We start from the raw sequence: 14,797 nt of genomic DNA, 5'->3' as shown, positions 1-14,797 counted from the left end.
TAAGATTAGACAGAGGCAGAATACAGGAGCTTATAAAATGTGACTTCATTCTCTAGATGCGACCTCGATCAGTTCACATGACAGAAAGGAATATGTAGACACAGGTCAGGCATTACCAATGCATTATTATTCACTCCCATTTCCACTCTTACATGCAATTGCTTCTTATGAGTTTCTGCATGCTGCCTCTGTGCAGTCTTAATTTACCGTGTGGCTCAGTTGACAGAGCATGCCGTTGCAACGCCACGGTTGTGGGTTCGATTCCCATGAGGGACCAGTTAAAAACTGTATGCACTCAGTATAAGAGTGTCTGCTCAATGAACAAAATGTTAAACTCTCAGAAACCCTCAAAATCTCTGAACACTCTCTAGAACCCTCTAAACACTCTCAGTGCCCTCTGAACCCTCTAAAAACTCTCTGAACCCTCTAAACTGCTTCACTGCAAATATTTTAACACTTACCCATTTACACACTGGTGCCCAGAAGAAAACTGTCTTTGGACCTACAGACGAAACAAAATGGTTTAATTATTAAGGTTAATTATTATGAGGTTAGCAATGACAGTTGTGTTGAATACATAACATTACAGTGATTTATGTGACATTTAGTTTTGTGCAAAAAGTTGGTTGATTCCACAATAAAATGATATGCCAATTGAACCAGTAGGCCTCAGGCTTTCTGTGAAGTCACAGAAGTTGTCAAGCATTAAACTTTGCGACCTGATTCGTGGTAGTAAACGTTTTAAGATGAGGTGACATTGAAAGTGACTGGTTAAATCCCTTCCTAGATAATTCCACCTGTTGTCATTCTCGTGCCCTCAGCTTGTCTCTGTCCTCCTTCCAATGCCTGTACATCAATGCCTTGCCAATTGAAAACTTGCCAAGGGCGATAATTTATTGAAGAGTGCCAGCATGTAGTGGCATGCACGTCATTTAGTTACACACCTATTGTCCATTCATATGCTTCCCTTCTCTTGTCTATTTGACAGCTAGACTGGTTGTTTTATCAACTATACGTTTTTATTAATGTGTTGTGTTTTTACATCTCATTCTGACTTCCCTCTGCTTTAACATGGTGCCAACCTATTTTGATATTAACAACATCCCATGAACCCGGAACGGAGAACCTTCTGTGTACCACTCCTGTATAGCTCAGAGATCAGCCCTAACTCCTAGGGATGGACTGGGACCAGAAATCATCCCAAGCATTTCTAACACACAGGACCATTTTTTTCCCTTGAGGCCCCAGATATTAGCCAAATAATTATAATTTTGGCAAAACCCACAATTTTGACAGGCCCACCAGGCTAAAGATGGACCAGCCCATCTGGCATTTGCCAGAATTGCCCCATGACCAGTCCGTCTCTGTTATCTCCCCAGGGCTGGAAGAAGAGCCCTGTGTACGAGCTCATCAACGATCAGATAGTTTGCATGTGACAGACAGACTGGGCAGCATCAAGACTGTTTGTCCTCATAAACCTCAAAGTTATAATCAGCTACACGCCTCGTGTCACATTGAAACCATTCCAACTGTACTATAATAAAACTGTGTTTGCTCCATTGCCAATGACCCCGTCAGAGGTCACTCGTGACCAGGGTCCATTCACCAACCCCAATACACTGCTACTGTAAGTTTGCTCATTCTTTTGTCCATGAAATAATGTAGTTCATAAGGGTGAGGTTAGTGACAGTCACAGTCCCACTATATTCAACATCACTCTTATTTACCAAGTAGAAGAGTAGAAAACATCCAGAGGTGATAGTGATAAATTATCACATCTCATTTTCTAAATATTGAGAAAGTGTATTCTGAAGATGGGGAGACTTTTAGACATGAACCAATAGACACCATGAGGAGACATGAATCAATAGACAACAGGGAGGAGACATGAACCAATAGACAACAGGGAGGAGACATGAACCAATAGACACCATGAGGAGACATGAACCAATAGACAACAGGGAGGAGACATGAATCAATAGACAACAGGGAGGAGACATGAACCAATAGACACCATGAGGAGACATGAACCAATAGACACCATGAGGAGACATGAACCAATAGACACCATGAGGAGACATGAATCAATAGACACCATGAGGAGACATGAATCAATAGACAACAGGGAGGAGACATGAACCAATAGACACCATGAGGAGACATGAACCAATAGACACCATGAGGAGACATGAATCAATAGACAACAGGGAGGAGACATGAACCAATAGACAACAGGGAGGAGACATGAACCAATAGACACCATGAGGAGACATGAATCAATAGACAACAGGGAGGAGACATGAACCAATAGACACCATGAGGAGACATGAATCAATAGACAACAGGGAGGAGACATGAACCAATAGACAACAGGGAGGAGACATGAACCAATAGACACCATGAGGAGACATGAATCAATAGACAACAGGGAGGAGACATGAACCAATAGACACCATGAGGAGACATGAACCAATAGACACCAGTGAGGAGACATGAACCAATAGACACCATGAGGAGACATGAACCAATAGACACCATGAGGAGAGTGATACAGAGACAGCCGGGTTAGTAGGACCTGATGCTGTAATATTGATCATGTCCTTACCTGCAGGATGGTTGTAAATGGGTCTCAGTTTACCAGGTAGTAGAAACTCTATCTGGTTAAGAATCCTGTGGTATGAAGCTCTAACTCCCACTAAAGCCATGTCTGGTGACTGTTGAAACTTGGCACCAACAGTTTAGAATCAAATAAATATGCCACCGGTACACCCTGTCGTTGGGCTACTTGAATGGATCAGACAGAATAGATTGTGTGAACCATTAGCTGACAGCAGGCATGGCTGTCCTCTATGATGCTTACTGGATGGAATCATCTATTATTGGGGAGGGGGGGTTGTACTGAACGTTAACTCCGCCCCACAACCACTGCCATTGGTAGGGAACAGTAAACCTATCCTACTTCACTTTCCAAGAATTACACACGCGATTGGAAATGGTACAATGTAAAAAATGAACTGAAGCCAGACACTGACTCTTGGACACACTTTCAAATGACATGAACCACATTATCAGCTGACACAATGGATTTAACACAGGTAGGAAGATGCGGTTTTTCTCTGATGAAACTAGAATCTATGGTTATTATTATAATATTATAATAAGGTTATTATATAAATACTGTGACACTTTGAGATTGTTTTTCAACGAAAAGCACTTTATAAATTCAATGTATTATTATTATCGAGGCACTAATTTATACCATAATAATTTGTCATTGACCAAAACTAACACATACTTACACAGGCTAATTCACAGGCCGATCATCACAAAGAATTCAATAATATATTTAGGGCTCAAAACAGGAGGGACATGGAGTTTGGGGGGGGGGGGGGCTAATCTGGGCCTGCGCAGTGCTCACGCCCCCTGGCTACATACCATCAGCACGACCTTCTTCATGAGAGACCAACGTGAAACTTTTCAGTGTTCTATAGATTTGTTCATCCGAGAAAGTCTGCCAGACGACGATTAAAAATTTAAACAATTGTAGCGACTGAACTAAGACAGAAGAGGAGTCCAGAAAAAAATATTTTGTAGCCTAAATTGTAAGACACCATGACTTCGATATTTCAGTAATACTTACATAAAGTGTGTTGTTTGTAAGGCGGACGGTGTTTCGACACCATGCCCTGTACCAACAATCTCATTTGGGATATTAGGAAACGCACCATCGGTTCCAACAAAATAAACAACTTTACAAGGAGTAACTACTTAGGTGAGACAAACGTTTTCATTAAATATCTTATGTACAAATGGTCTATATACTACTTTATTGTCATTGTATTGTATGTGTCAGTGTGTTAGTAACATGTTTTACAACAGCCTACTGCCTTGCGCTAGGAATTGATCTAAGACAGACTATTCTTTTATTAGCAGTGTTTTATATCAATTCATACTTTACAAAGACTACTTATTGTATTTAAACATTTGTGTTGGCTAAAATAATAATTTTGTTAAAGGGACTACCTTATGGGATACCTAAAACTGTTCTTATGGTATAATGATTTCCTATAGGAAGAAAAGAGTTTGTTCAAAGGCTGAAACTTGAAGCCACTCTTGATGTACATGAGGGCTCTGTAAGTACCAACATGCCTTACTGAAGTGATTTACAGTGTAAGTGCAGTGTGACAATTGCATGATATCATCCTGTGTTTTCAAACTGTTATTGTTTTTCATGACAGGTCAATACGATATGCTGGAACGACACAGGAGAATACATCCTATCTGGATCAGATGATGACAAATTGGTCATCACGAACCCATATAGCCGGAAAGTAAGAAGCAACTTTTTTGTGCCAAAACATTGTTTATGATCAAGGCACCGTACAGCACATGCTTCAACCTGTTGACGCAGAAGAGACAGAGAGACAATATATGTGCCAATATAAAGTCCCCCGCTATTTTTCCACTCACTGTCATAACGGTGCCGCCACGAGGTGACAGCATTTGCCATCGGAGAGAGGGGTTCCAGGTCAAGGCATCCATTACATCATGGCATCGATCCAATATCTTCAGTGCCAAGTTCCTGCCCCAAACCAACGACAGAATGATCGTGTCTGCAGCAGTTCCCATGGACCCTGTGTTGCAGTAAGATCTTCCTCACCATCTTATTGCCATCGGAGAGAGGGGTTCCAACATGGACCCTGTGTTACAGTACCACTGTCATAACAGGTGCATGGACCCCTACCACTGAGGTGAGGTGGGGGCGTCTGTACCAGCATTTATCTTATTGCCCAGCATTTCAATCTTATTGCCATCGGAGAGAGGGGTTCCAACATGGACCCTGTGTTACAGTACCACTGTCATAACGGTGCTGCCTACGAGGTGAGGGGGCGTCTGTGTTACCAGCATTTCAATCTTATTGCCATCGGAGAGAGGGGTTCCAACATGGACCCTGTGTTACAGTACCACTGTCATAACGGTGCTGCCTACGAGGTGAGGGGGCGTCTGTGTTACCAGCATTTCAATCTTATTGCCATCGGAGAGAGGGGTTCCAACATGGACCCTGTGTTACAGTACCACTGTCATAACGGTGCTGCCTACGAGGTGAGGGGGCGTCTGTGTTACCAGCATTTCAATCTTATTGCCATCGGAGAGAGGGGTTCCAACATGGACCCTGTGTTACAGTACCACTGTCATAACGGTGCTGCCTACGAGGTGAGGGGGCGTCTGTGTTACCAGCATTTCAATCTTATTGCCATCGGAGAGAGGGGTTCCAACATGGACCCTGTGTTGCAGTACCACTGTCATAACGGTGCTGCCTACGAGGTGAGGGGGCGTCTGTGTTACCAGCATTTCAATCTTATTGCCATCGGAGAGAGGGGTTCCAACATGGGTTCCAACATGGACCCTGTGTTACAGTACCACTGTCATAACGGTGCTGCCTACGAGGTGAGGGGGCGTCTGTGTTACCAGCATTTCAATCTTATTGCCATCGGAGAGAGGGGTTCCAACATGGACCCTGTGTTACAGTACCACTGTCATAACGGTGCTGCCTACGAGGTGAGGGGGCGTCTGTGTTACCAGCATTTCAATCTTATTGCCATCGGAGAGAGGGGTTCCAACATGGACCCTGTGTTACAGTACCACTGTCAGGGGTTATGGACCCTGGTGCTGCCTACGAGGTGAGGGGGCGTCTGTGTTACCAGCATTTCAATCTTATTGCCATCGGAGAGAGGGGTTCCAACATGGACCCTGTGTTGCAGTACCACTGTCATAACGGTGCTGCCTACGAGGTGAGGGGGGCGTCTGTGGTGATCGGAGAGAGGGGTTCCAACATGGGGGCGTCTGTGTTATCCAGCATTTCAATCTTATTGCCATCGGAGAGAGGGGTTCCAACATGGACCCTGTGTTGCAGTACCACTGTCATAACGGTGCTGCCTACGAGGTGAGGGGGGCGTCTGTGTTACCAGCATTTCAATCTTATTGCCATCGGAGAGAGGGGTTCCAACATGGACCCTGTGTTGCAGTACCACTGTCATAACGGTGCTGCCTACGAGGTGAGGGGGCGTCTGTGTTACCAGCATTTCAATCTTATCGCCATCATGGAGTGTAATTCAATAAAGAGAGTTGATTAATATATCCAATGCCATCAGAGTGTAATTCAATAAAGAGGTTGATTAATATATCCTATCACATCTCCATCTCCATCACATTTACCTCAACGTCTGTTATTGCTGTGGAAGGTAGGAATGGTATGTGGACCATAAATACGTCCTTGGTGTGTTGCTGCATTGAAAGTCATCTATTCTAAAGCCCCCTGTCTATCAGTAGACAGGAATTCAAATTCTGTTCGACGGCCCAATCAGAGCAGGTTCTATATCTATTGTAAAACCTGTCTATTTCTATTGGTAGATATTGACGGTACCTAGTGACCCTCATTCTTTCCTGTCCTGTGGAGAGGATGGAACAATCCGGTGGTTTGATGTCCGAGTTTCTCCTGGCTGCTGGCAAACTAACTGTAAAAAGGTAGGTTTCCCTTATGACAGTACAGCTAAATTCTATTACAGGCAAATGCACAATTCTTATGTAACTATGATGTTATTACTACAGTTTTATTGTGTAGTTACATATGTATAAATACAACTTGTTTTTACGAACGACTTTTCGCCACCATGTTTACCAGCAGTTTTACCTACTACTCAAACAACCAATGTCAGAGTTCCCTTAATGAAGATATCTTCAACCTTCTTTTTACCAGGACATCCTGATTGACTGTCGGCGAGCAGTAACATCCATAGCCATATCCCCTGTGGAATCCTTCTATCTGGCTACTGGCTGCTCTGACAGCTCAGTCCGTATCTATGACAGGAGAATGCTGGGTACCATAGCAACAGGTATGCACAACCTCAACGGCGGCTACAGGTAGCCTAGCGTTTAGAGCGTTTGGCCAGTAACAGAAAGGTTTCTCGTTTGAATCCAGAGCCGATAAGATAAAACATTTGTTGACGTGGCCTTGAGCAAGGTACTTAACCCTAATAGCTCCAGGGTCGCTGTTGATAATGGCAGTCCCTGGCTGTGACCACTCTGAGGGTGTCTCAGGGGGACTTGGGATATGCTAAAAACACATTTTCAATTCACACGTGTAGAATGTACATGTGTGAAACAGGACAAATATAATCAAGCACCGACCAGATAATTATTATTATTATTATTAACTCAAGGTAATCAGATAACTAAAAATGAACTAATAATTCTATCAATGTCAGTAGTCTTGAAGGAATCCCACTACCACAGTACATAACATAGTTAATCACTGTTTGATTGTCTTTGGCTCAGTGGTGAGAATAACATTTTCTTTTGAAGGTCTGTATGGAAAATAATAATTTCCTATATACATCTCATCCACTCTGCAGGTTTCCAGACAGGAAGCGGGGTGGCAGGAATGTGTGCGAGGTTTGTACCGAGGCACCTGGTCAACAAGTCATGTCGCGTGACCTCATTGGCCTACAGTAGGGACGGCAGGGAGGTGCTAGCCAGCTATGCCTCAGACTATCTCTACCTGTTTGACCCTAAAGATGACAAGGGACGCGAGCTGAAGGGACCGTCACAGGATAACAAGGTGAGAACATACCTCTCACTTACTGTGTGTGTGTGTGTGTGTGTGTGTGTGTGTGTGTGTGTGTGTGTGTGTGTGTGTGTGTGTGTGTGTGTGTGTGTGTGTGTGTGTGTGTGTGTGTGTGTGTGTGTGTGTGTGTGTGTGTGTGTGTGTGTGTGTGTGTTGACAAGAGGGGGTGATGTGTTGTTCCATCTCTGGGCTATTTTTGCCTCACCAGTAGATAACAGTCTGCTGTCTGAATCTGTTCTGGGAAAGACATTTGAGCTGTGTTCTCACACACACAGCTGCTGAACACATACGCCAGAGGGCTTCTGGGTAATCTGCAGGGTGAGGCAACATATTTTGTACAGAACTCGACACATACAACACCAGGTAACGTCACCGTTCCTGTACAAACACCATGGAACTAGTGTAACCTAAGATAAACCTCCCTGTCCCCCCCTGGTATCGCCTGCCAGAGCCTAAGACACCTGGCAGTGAGGGCTGGGAATGTGAGCCCCCAGTGGAGGGAAGAGGAGGGGAGTGGGGGGTCTCAGCCATAGGGAAAGGGTGGGTATTTTGGTCAGGCCTGTGCCCGTGCTCTGCTGTGAGTGGTGAAATGTCACTGTGCTTCTCTCCTAGCAGAAGGAGACTCAGCAGAAGCGTCTGCGTCTGAGAGGAGACTGGTCAGACACTGGACCCCTGTCACGGCCAGAGAGCGAGAGGGAGAGGGACGGTAAGAGAAGCTCCTCGCCCCACTAAGTCCCCACTCACCTAAACACACAGCTGACACAACACGTGTGCTATCGATGACAGAAGTGCACTCTCACTTGGTCCTATTGCTCCTGGTGCAGTGGTCTAAGAGAAGAATTTGTTCTTAACTGACTTGCCTAGTTAAATAAAGGTTACATTAATATATATATATATATATATATATATATATATATTGCATGGATTAACACAATACAATTATACATAAGCATGATATTATTAGATTATGTAAACATTCACATCACTGTCTATGAGTAATATGATGGGTTTTGAACCCTCGTCCTCCTGTAGGAGAGTCCAGGCCTGGAGTGTCTCTGATGCAGAGGATGTCAGACATGTTGTCACGCTGGTTTGAGGATGCCAGCGAGGCCCAGAACAACAGAGGAGCCCGTCCACAGCCACGACCCAGGGTAGACCCTGCAGCAGCTCCACAAGGTAGTGGGCTTCACCAGGAGGCTGTGGTGCTAGGGAATCCAGCCCCGTCTCAACCAACATCAACAGCCAGCTTCTCCTCCTCCATGGAGAGCCCGAGGAGCCGTAGGAGTGGCATGGGGACAGGAAGTCTCCAAGCATCTCCTGGGGAACCAGTCCTGAGTCTGACATACAGCGACCAGGGCACCACCAGCAGCACCATCCAACTGGACTTCTCCAGCGGTGGCGCCAGCGACCAGGGGGAACCCCCGCGGATCAGTAGCCCAGAGCAGGTGTCCGACACCAGGCAGATCTCATCCCTCAGCCAGTCGGAGGTGGAGGGCATGGGAGAGGAGCCCACACCACAGCCCCCTGGGGAATGGATGCAAAGGTATGGTACTATGATTGCATTGACTGAGGCATAGCTGGCCTACACAGTTCATCATTGAACTACTACAGTCATGTCTGGCTATTAAAGTGGGTGTGTTGTTCCCTTCCTTCCTTCCATAGATTTAATTTGAGAGGATCAGAATTAGGGGAAAGAGTACTCAGGTAATTATTTGCCATGGCAATGACAACTAAGAATGAGTTCTTCTTCACTAACAATAGATGTGTCAGATCAGTAGCTTAAATAACGTTGATAGAACAGTTGGAACTAGCATGCTGATGTTGGGCGTTTCCTTGTTGCTCGGTGCATTCAATCAAACCTGCGGTACAGAAGTTGCACTTCTCACGTGGCTTGACTTTGATTGGATTTAATGACTCTACAGACATGTTGTATATCCTTCCGAAAGGCGCTCTGCTGCTGCGCGAATCCAGGAGATTTTTCGGCGGCGGAAAGAGAAGAAAGAGTTGGCGGATTGCGAGACCCGCCGTATCGGGAAGCCCTCAGTAGAAAAGGTCTACAAGGGCCACCGTAATTCCAGGACTATGGTACAGTACAGTAGAACAGTACTGAGGATTAAGACAAGCTTGAAGTCATGATTTAGTCCACCAGAGGGGGACCTTGGGCAATATGTGGTGATAACGGCTTCAACTTCTTGTCACATATATTTAACATGCAGTGCTTTAGGTATTGCGAAGTAGCTATGTGGAAAACTCATTCAAGCTTTTGTTGTTGTTGTTGTTTATAGACCAATCAGTGTTGTTTCTGGGGTGACCAGTTTGTGCTGAGCGGCTCAGACTGTGGTCATATCTTCATCTGGGACAGAGAGACGGGGAACACCTAATGCTGCTGGAGGCAGACCAGCACGTTATCAACTGTCTGCAGCCACACCCCTACGAACCACGTGAGTTCACTGCTTCTGACAGTCTCACACTGAAGGTGGTTTTAGTGAACACCCAGTCTGGCTCTTACAACTCAAAGGCTTGAAGGCTGTGTCTTTACAGGTACGGTGCATTCAGAAAGTATTCAGACCTCTTCACCTTTTACACATTTTGTTACGTTACAGTCTTATTCTAAAATGGATTCAATTTGTTTTTTTTCCTCGTCAGTCTACACACAGGACCCCATTTTTTGGGGAGGCAAATGTATACAGTAATTTAAAAAACAGAAATATCACATTTACATAAGTTTTGAGACCCTTTACTCAGTACTTTGTTGAAGCACCTTTGGCAGTGATTACAGCCTCGAGGCTTCTTGGGAATGACGCTACAAGCTTGGCACACCTGTATTTGGGGAGTTTCTCCCATTCTTCTCTGCTGATCCTCTCAAGATCTGTCAGGTTGGATGGGGAGCATCGCTGCACAGCTATTTTCAGGTCTCTTCAGAGATGTTAGATCGGGTTTGAGTCCGGGCGCTGGCTGGGCCACTCAAAGATATTCAGAGACTTGTCCCAAAGCCACTCCTGCGTTGTCTTGGCTGTGTGCTTAGGGTTGTTGTCGTGTTGGAAGGTGAACATTCTTCCCAGTCTGAGGTCCTGAGCTCTGGAGTAGGTTTTCATCAAGGATCTCTCTGTACTTTGCTCCGTTCATCTTTGCCTCAATCCTTACTAGTCTTTCAGTCCCTGGTGCTGAAAAACAACTCCACAGCATGATGTAGCCACCACCATGCTTCACCGTAGGGATGGTGGTGGCCAGGTGATGAGCGGTGCCTGGTTTCCTCCAGAGGTGACGCTTTACATTCAGGCCAAAGAGTTCAATCTTGATTTCATCAGACCAGATAATCTTGTTTCTCATGGTCTGAGAGTCCTTTAGGTGGCTTTTGGCAAACTCCAAGCTGACTGTCATGTGCCTTTTACTGAGGAGTGGCTTCCGTCTGCCACTCCACCATAAAGGTCTGATTGGTGGAATTCTGCAGAGATGGTTGTCCTTCTGGAAGGTTCTCCCATCTCCACAGAGGACCTCTGGAGCTCTGTCAGAGTGACCATTGGATTCTTGGACACCTCCCTGATCAAGTCCCTTCTCCCCCGATTGCTCAGTTTGGTCGGGCGGCCAGCTCTAGGAAGAGTCTTGGTTGTTCCAAACTTCTTCTGTTTAAGAATTATGGAGGACACTGTGTTCTTGGGGCCCTTCAATGCTGCAGAAATGTTTTGGTAACCTTCCCCAGTTCTGTGCCTCGACGCAAAGGGACTCACAGCAAAGGCTCTGAATACTTATGTAAATAAGGTATTTCTGTTTTTTATTTGTAATAAATTTGCAAACATTTATAATTCAATTCATTTATTTTGCCAGCAGCATACAAGCACTGCTGGCTTGCTTCTGAAGCTAAGCAGGGTTGGTCCTGGTCAGTTCCTGGATGGGAGACCAGATGCTGCTGGAAGTGGTGTTGGAGGGCCAGTAGGAGGCACTCTTTCCTCCGGTCTAAAAACAATGTCCCCGTGGCAGTGATTGGGGACACTGTGTAGTGTCCTGACTCTGAGGTCATTAAAGATCGCATGGCACTTATTGTAAGACTAGGGGTGTTAACCCAGGGTGCCCTGGCTAAATTCCAATCTGGCCATCAAACCATCACGGTCACCTAATAATCCCCAGTTTACAATTGGCTCATTCATCCCCCTCCTCTCCCCTGTAACTATTCCCCAGGTCGTTGCTGCAAATGAGAACGTGTTATCAGTCAACTTACCTGGTAAAATAACAGATATATACAATTTTAGAATAAGTCTGTAACGGAACAAAATGTGGAAAAAGTGAAGGGGTCTGAATACTTTCTGAATGCACTGTAACTGCCAAAATAAGCCATTAATATCCCATCATGCTTAGGGTCATGTATAAATATGCTGGGTGGGCCATCATTTTGGCCACCATGGCTATGCCCCCGTAGGATGACAATGCCCCCATCCACAGGGCACGAGAGGTCACTGAATGGTTTGATGAGCATGAAAACGATGTAAAACATATGCCATGGCCGTCTCAGTCACCAGATCTCAATCCAATTGAACACTATTGGAGATTCTGGCGCGGCGCTTGAGACTGCGTTTTCCACCACCATCAACAAAATACCAAATGATGTAATTTCTTTTGAAAGAATGGTGTCACATCCCTCCAATAGAATTCCAGACACTTGTAGAATCTATGCCAAGGTGCGTTGAAGCTGTTCTGGCTTGTTGTGACCCAACGCCCCATTAAGACACTTTATGTTGGAGTTTCCTTTATTTTGGCAGTTACCCGTTTATTCATTTGTTCATTCTTCTGTTCATTCCAGTGTTAGCCACATCAGGGATAGATTCCAACGTCAAGATCTGGTCACCGATGGAGGAATCCCCATCATTCAACAGAGTACTCGCTGAAGAGGTGTGACATTATAAATACATTCATGTCACAGGAGGTTGGTGGCACCTTAATTGGGGAGGATGGGCTCGTGGTAATGGCTGGAGTGGAGTAGGTGGAACGGTATAAAATACTGCAAACACGTGGTTACCATGGTTACCATGTGTTTGATGCCGTTCCAGTCGCTCCGTTCCAGCCATTATTATGAGCCGTCCTCCCCCCAGCAGCCTCCACTGATTTGTGTGCTTTACAATCAACCAGGTGTGTGGAGGATAGAAAGGCTCTCATCACAGTGACATTGATGAAGCCATTGGAACCTCTGATCTCCTGATACCTGGTGCTCTGTGTGTCCTGTAGGTGACCTTCCGTAATGAACTGATGCTGGAGGAGACCAGGAACACCATCACTGTACCTGCCTCATTCATGCTGAGGATGCTGGCCCAACTCAACCACTCCATTACAGCAGGTGAGCGCTACACACATACACACACAATCTTCCAACCCGGCATCCCTAGTGATAACCCGTGATACAGAATGGCTATGGAGTCTATCATAAGTGGTTATAACATGTGTTATAACAGCAGTCACTGACTGGTAACATCGGTGATCTCTTTCTTTCCTCTACAGAGTCTGAGGACAATGAGGAAGACGAGTAGCCCTATCTATAGCTTCCATACTGGACTGTTGAATGTGTGAAGTAGAAACTACATACTATCTCATTGGATTCACTTTGTGGCCATTATAGTGGTAATGTTACCATAGGGACTGGAGTATTGGACCTCACCTAGTGTAGGTTATAGAACACTAGAAGAGGTTGTGTTGATTTTATAAATATAGTTTATATTCAGATGTAGATCAAGGAATGTTTTCTACCTATTTATATGTTTTGTTCCGGTGTCCAGCCTCTCCGTCTGGCTATGAGAAGTGTTCTCTAGATGGTATCTCGTTATTCTCCTCTGTACTTTGTGAACCTCGGGCCTTTTTGTGACAAGTCACATTTAATCTTACTTTGTGGCTTTTCCTGATACTCTGCAACGACGGCTTCAGTTCTGACTGTTGTCAATGTGCTTGTTTACCAAAGAGAATGTGTTTAATTTAAGAATTTACGAATGTTAAAAAAATACCAAATAAAACATATACATTTGCTTGAAATAAATCACGGGTTCTTCCTTCTGAAATGGATAATTGAACGTTAATAAGGAAGCACTTTGTTACAGTACGAATGACTAGGTAGTTACAGTATGAATGACTAGGTAGTTACAGTGTGAATGACTAGGTAGTTACAGTATGAATGACTAGGTAGTTACAGTATGAATGACTAGGTAGTTACAGTATGAATGACTAGGTAGTTACAGTATGAATGACTAGGTAGTTACAGTATGAATGACTAGGTAGTTACAGTATGAATGACTAGGTAGTTACAGTGAATGAATGACTAGGTAGTTACAGTATGAATGACTAGGTAGTTACAGTGAATGAAGGTAGTTACAGTATGAATGACTAGGTAGTTACAGTGTGAATGACTAGGTAGTTACAGTGTGAATGACTAGGTAGTTACAGTATGAATGACTAGGTAGTTACTAGGTAGTTACAGTATGAATGACTAGGTAGTTACAGTGTGAATGACTAAGTTACAGTGTGAATGACTAGGTAGTTACAGTGAATGACTAGGTAGTTACAGTATGAATGACTAGGTAGTTGAATGACTAGGTAGTTACAGTATGAATGACTAGGTAGTTACAGTATGAATGACTAGGTAGTTACAGTATGAATGACTAGGTAGTTACAGTATGAATGACTAGTAGTTAGTTACAGTTACAGTATGAATGACTAGGTAGTTACAGTGTGAATGACTAGGTAGTTACTAGGTAGTTAGTGAATGACTAGGTAGTTACAGTGAATGAATGACTAGAATGTAGTTACAGTGAATGAATTACTAGGTAGTTACAGTGTGAATGACTAGGTAGTTACAGTTACAGTATGAATGACTAGGTAGTTACAGTATGAATGACTAGGTAGTTAGTGAATGACTAGGTAGTTATGAATGACTAGTAGTTAGTTACAGTGTGAATGACTAGGTAGTTACAGTGAATGAATAGACAGTAGTTACAGTATGAATGACTAGGTAGTTACAGTATGAATGACTAGGTAGTTACAGTTACATGAATGACTAGGTAGTTACAGTATGAATGACTAGGTAGTTACAGTATGAATGACTAGGTAGTTACAGTATGAATGACTAGGTAGTTACAGTATGAATGACTAGGTAGTTACAGTGTGAATGACTAGGTAGTTACAGTATGAATGACTAGG

At 44.2% G+C, this 14,797-nt stretch overlaps 1 protein-coding gene and 1 pseudogene across 1 annotated transcript; both read left to right on the top strand.

Annotated features, from left to right (window-relative positions):
• The first annotated feature begins 2,820 nt into the window (after positions 1-2,820).
• Positions 2,821-4,648, top strand: LOC124022317 (DDB1- and CUL4-associated factor 6-like). The gene is made up of 4 exons (XM_046337240.1): positions 2,821-3,772; positions 4,072-4,133; positions 4,239-4,331; positions 4,529-4,648. The coding sequence occupies exons 1-4, from the start codon at positions 3,682-3,684 to the stop codon at positions 4,646-4,648; spliced, it is 366 nt and encodes a 121-aa protein (XP_046193196.1). The 5' UTR covers positions 2,821-3,681.
• Positions 4,649-5,849: 1,201 nt separating this feature from the next.
• Positions 5,850-13,634, top strand: LOC124022318 (annotated as a pseudogene).
• Positions 13,635-14,797: the final 1,163 nt, after the last annotated feature.

Source organism: Oncorhynchus gorbuscha, unplaced genomic scaffold (assembly GCF_021184085.1).
Source record: "Oncorhynchus gorbuscha isolate QuinsamMale2020 ecotype Even-year unplaced genomic scaffold, OgorEven_v1.0 Un_scaffold_1333, whole genome shotgun sequence".
NCBI lineage: Eukaryota > Metazoa > Chordata > Actinopteri > Salmoniformes > Salmonidae > Oncorhynchus > Oncorhynchus gorbuscha.
The sequence above is the reverse complement of the archived record's forward strand: the minus strand, read 5'-3'. Positions and strand labels throughout refer to the sequence as shown.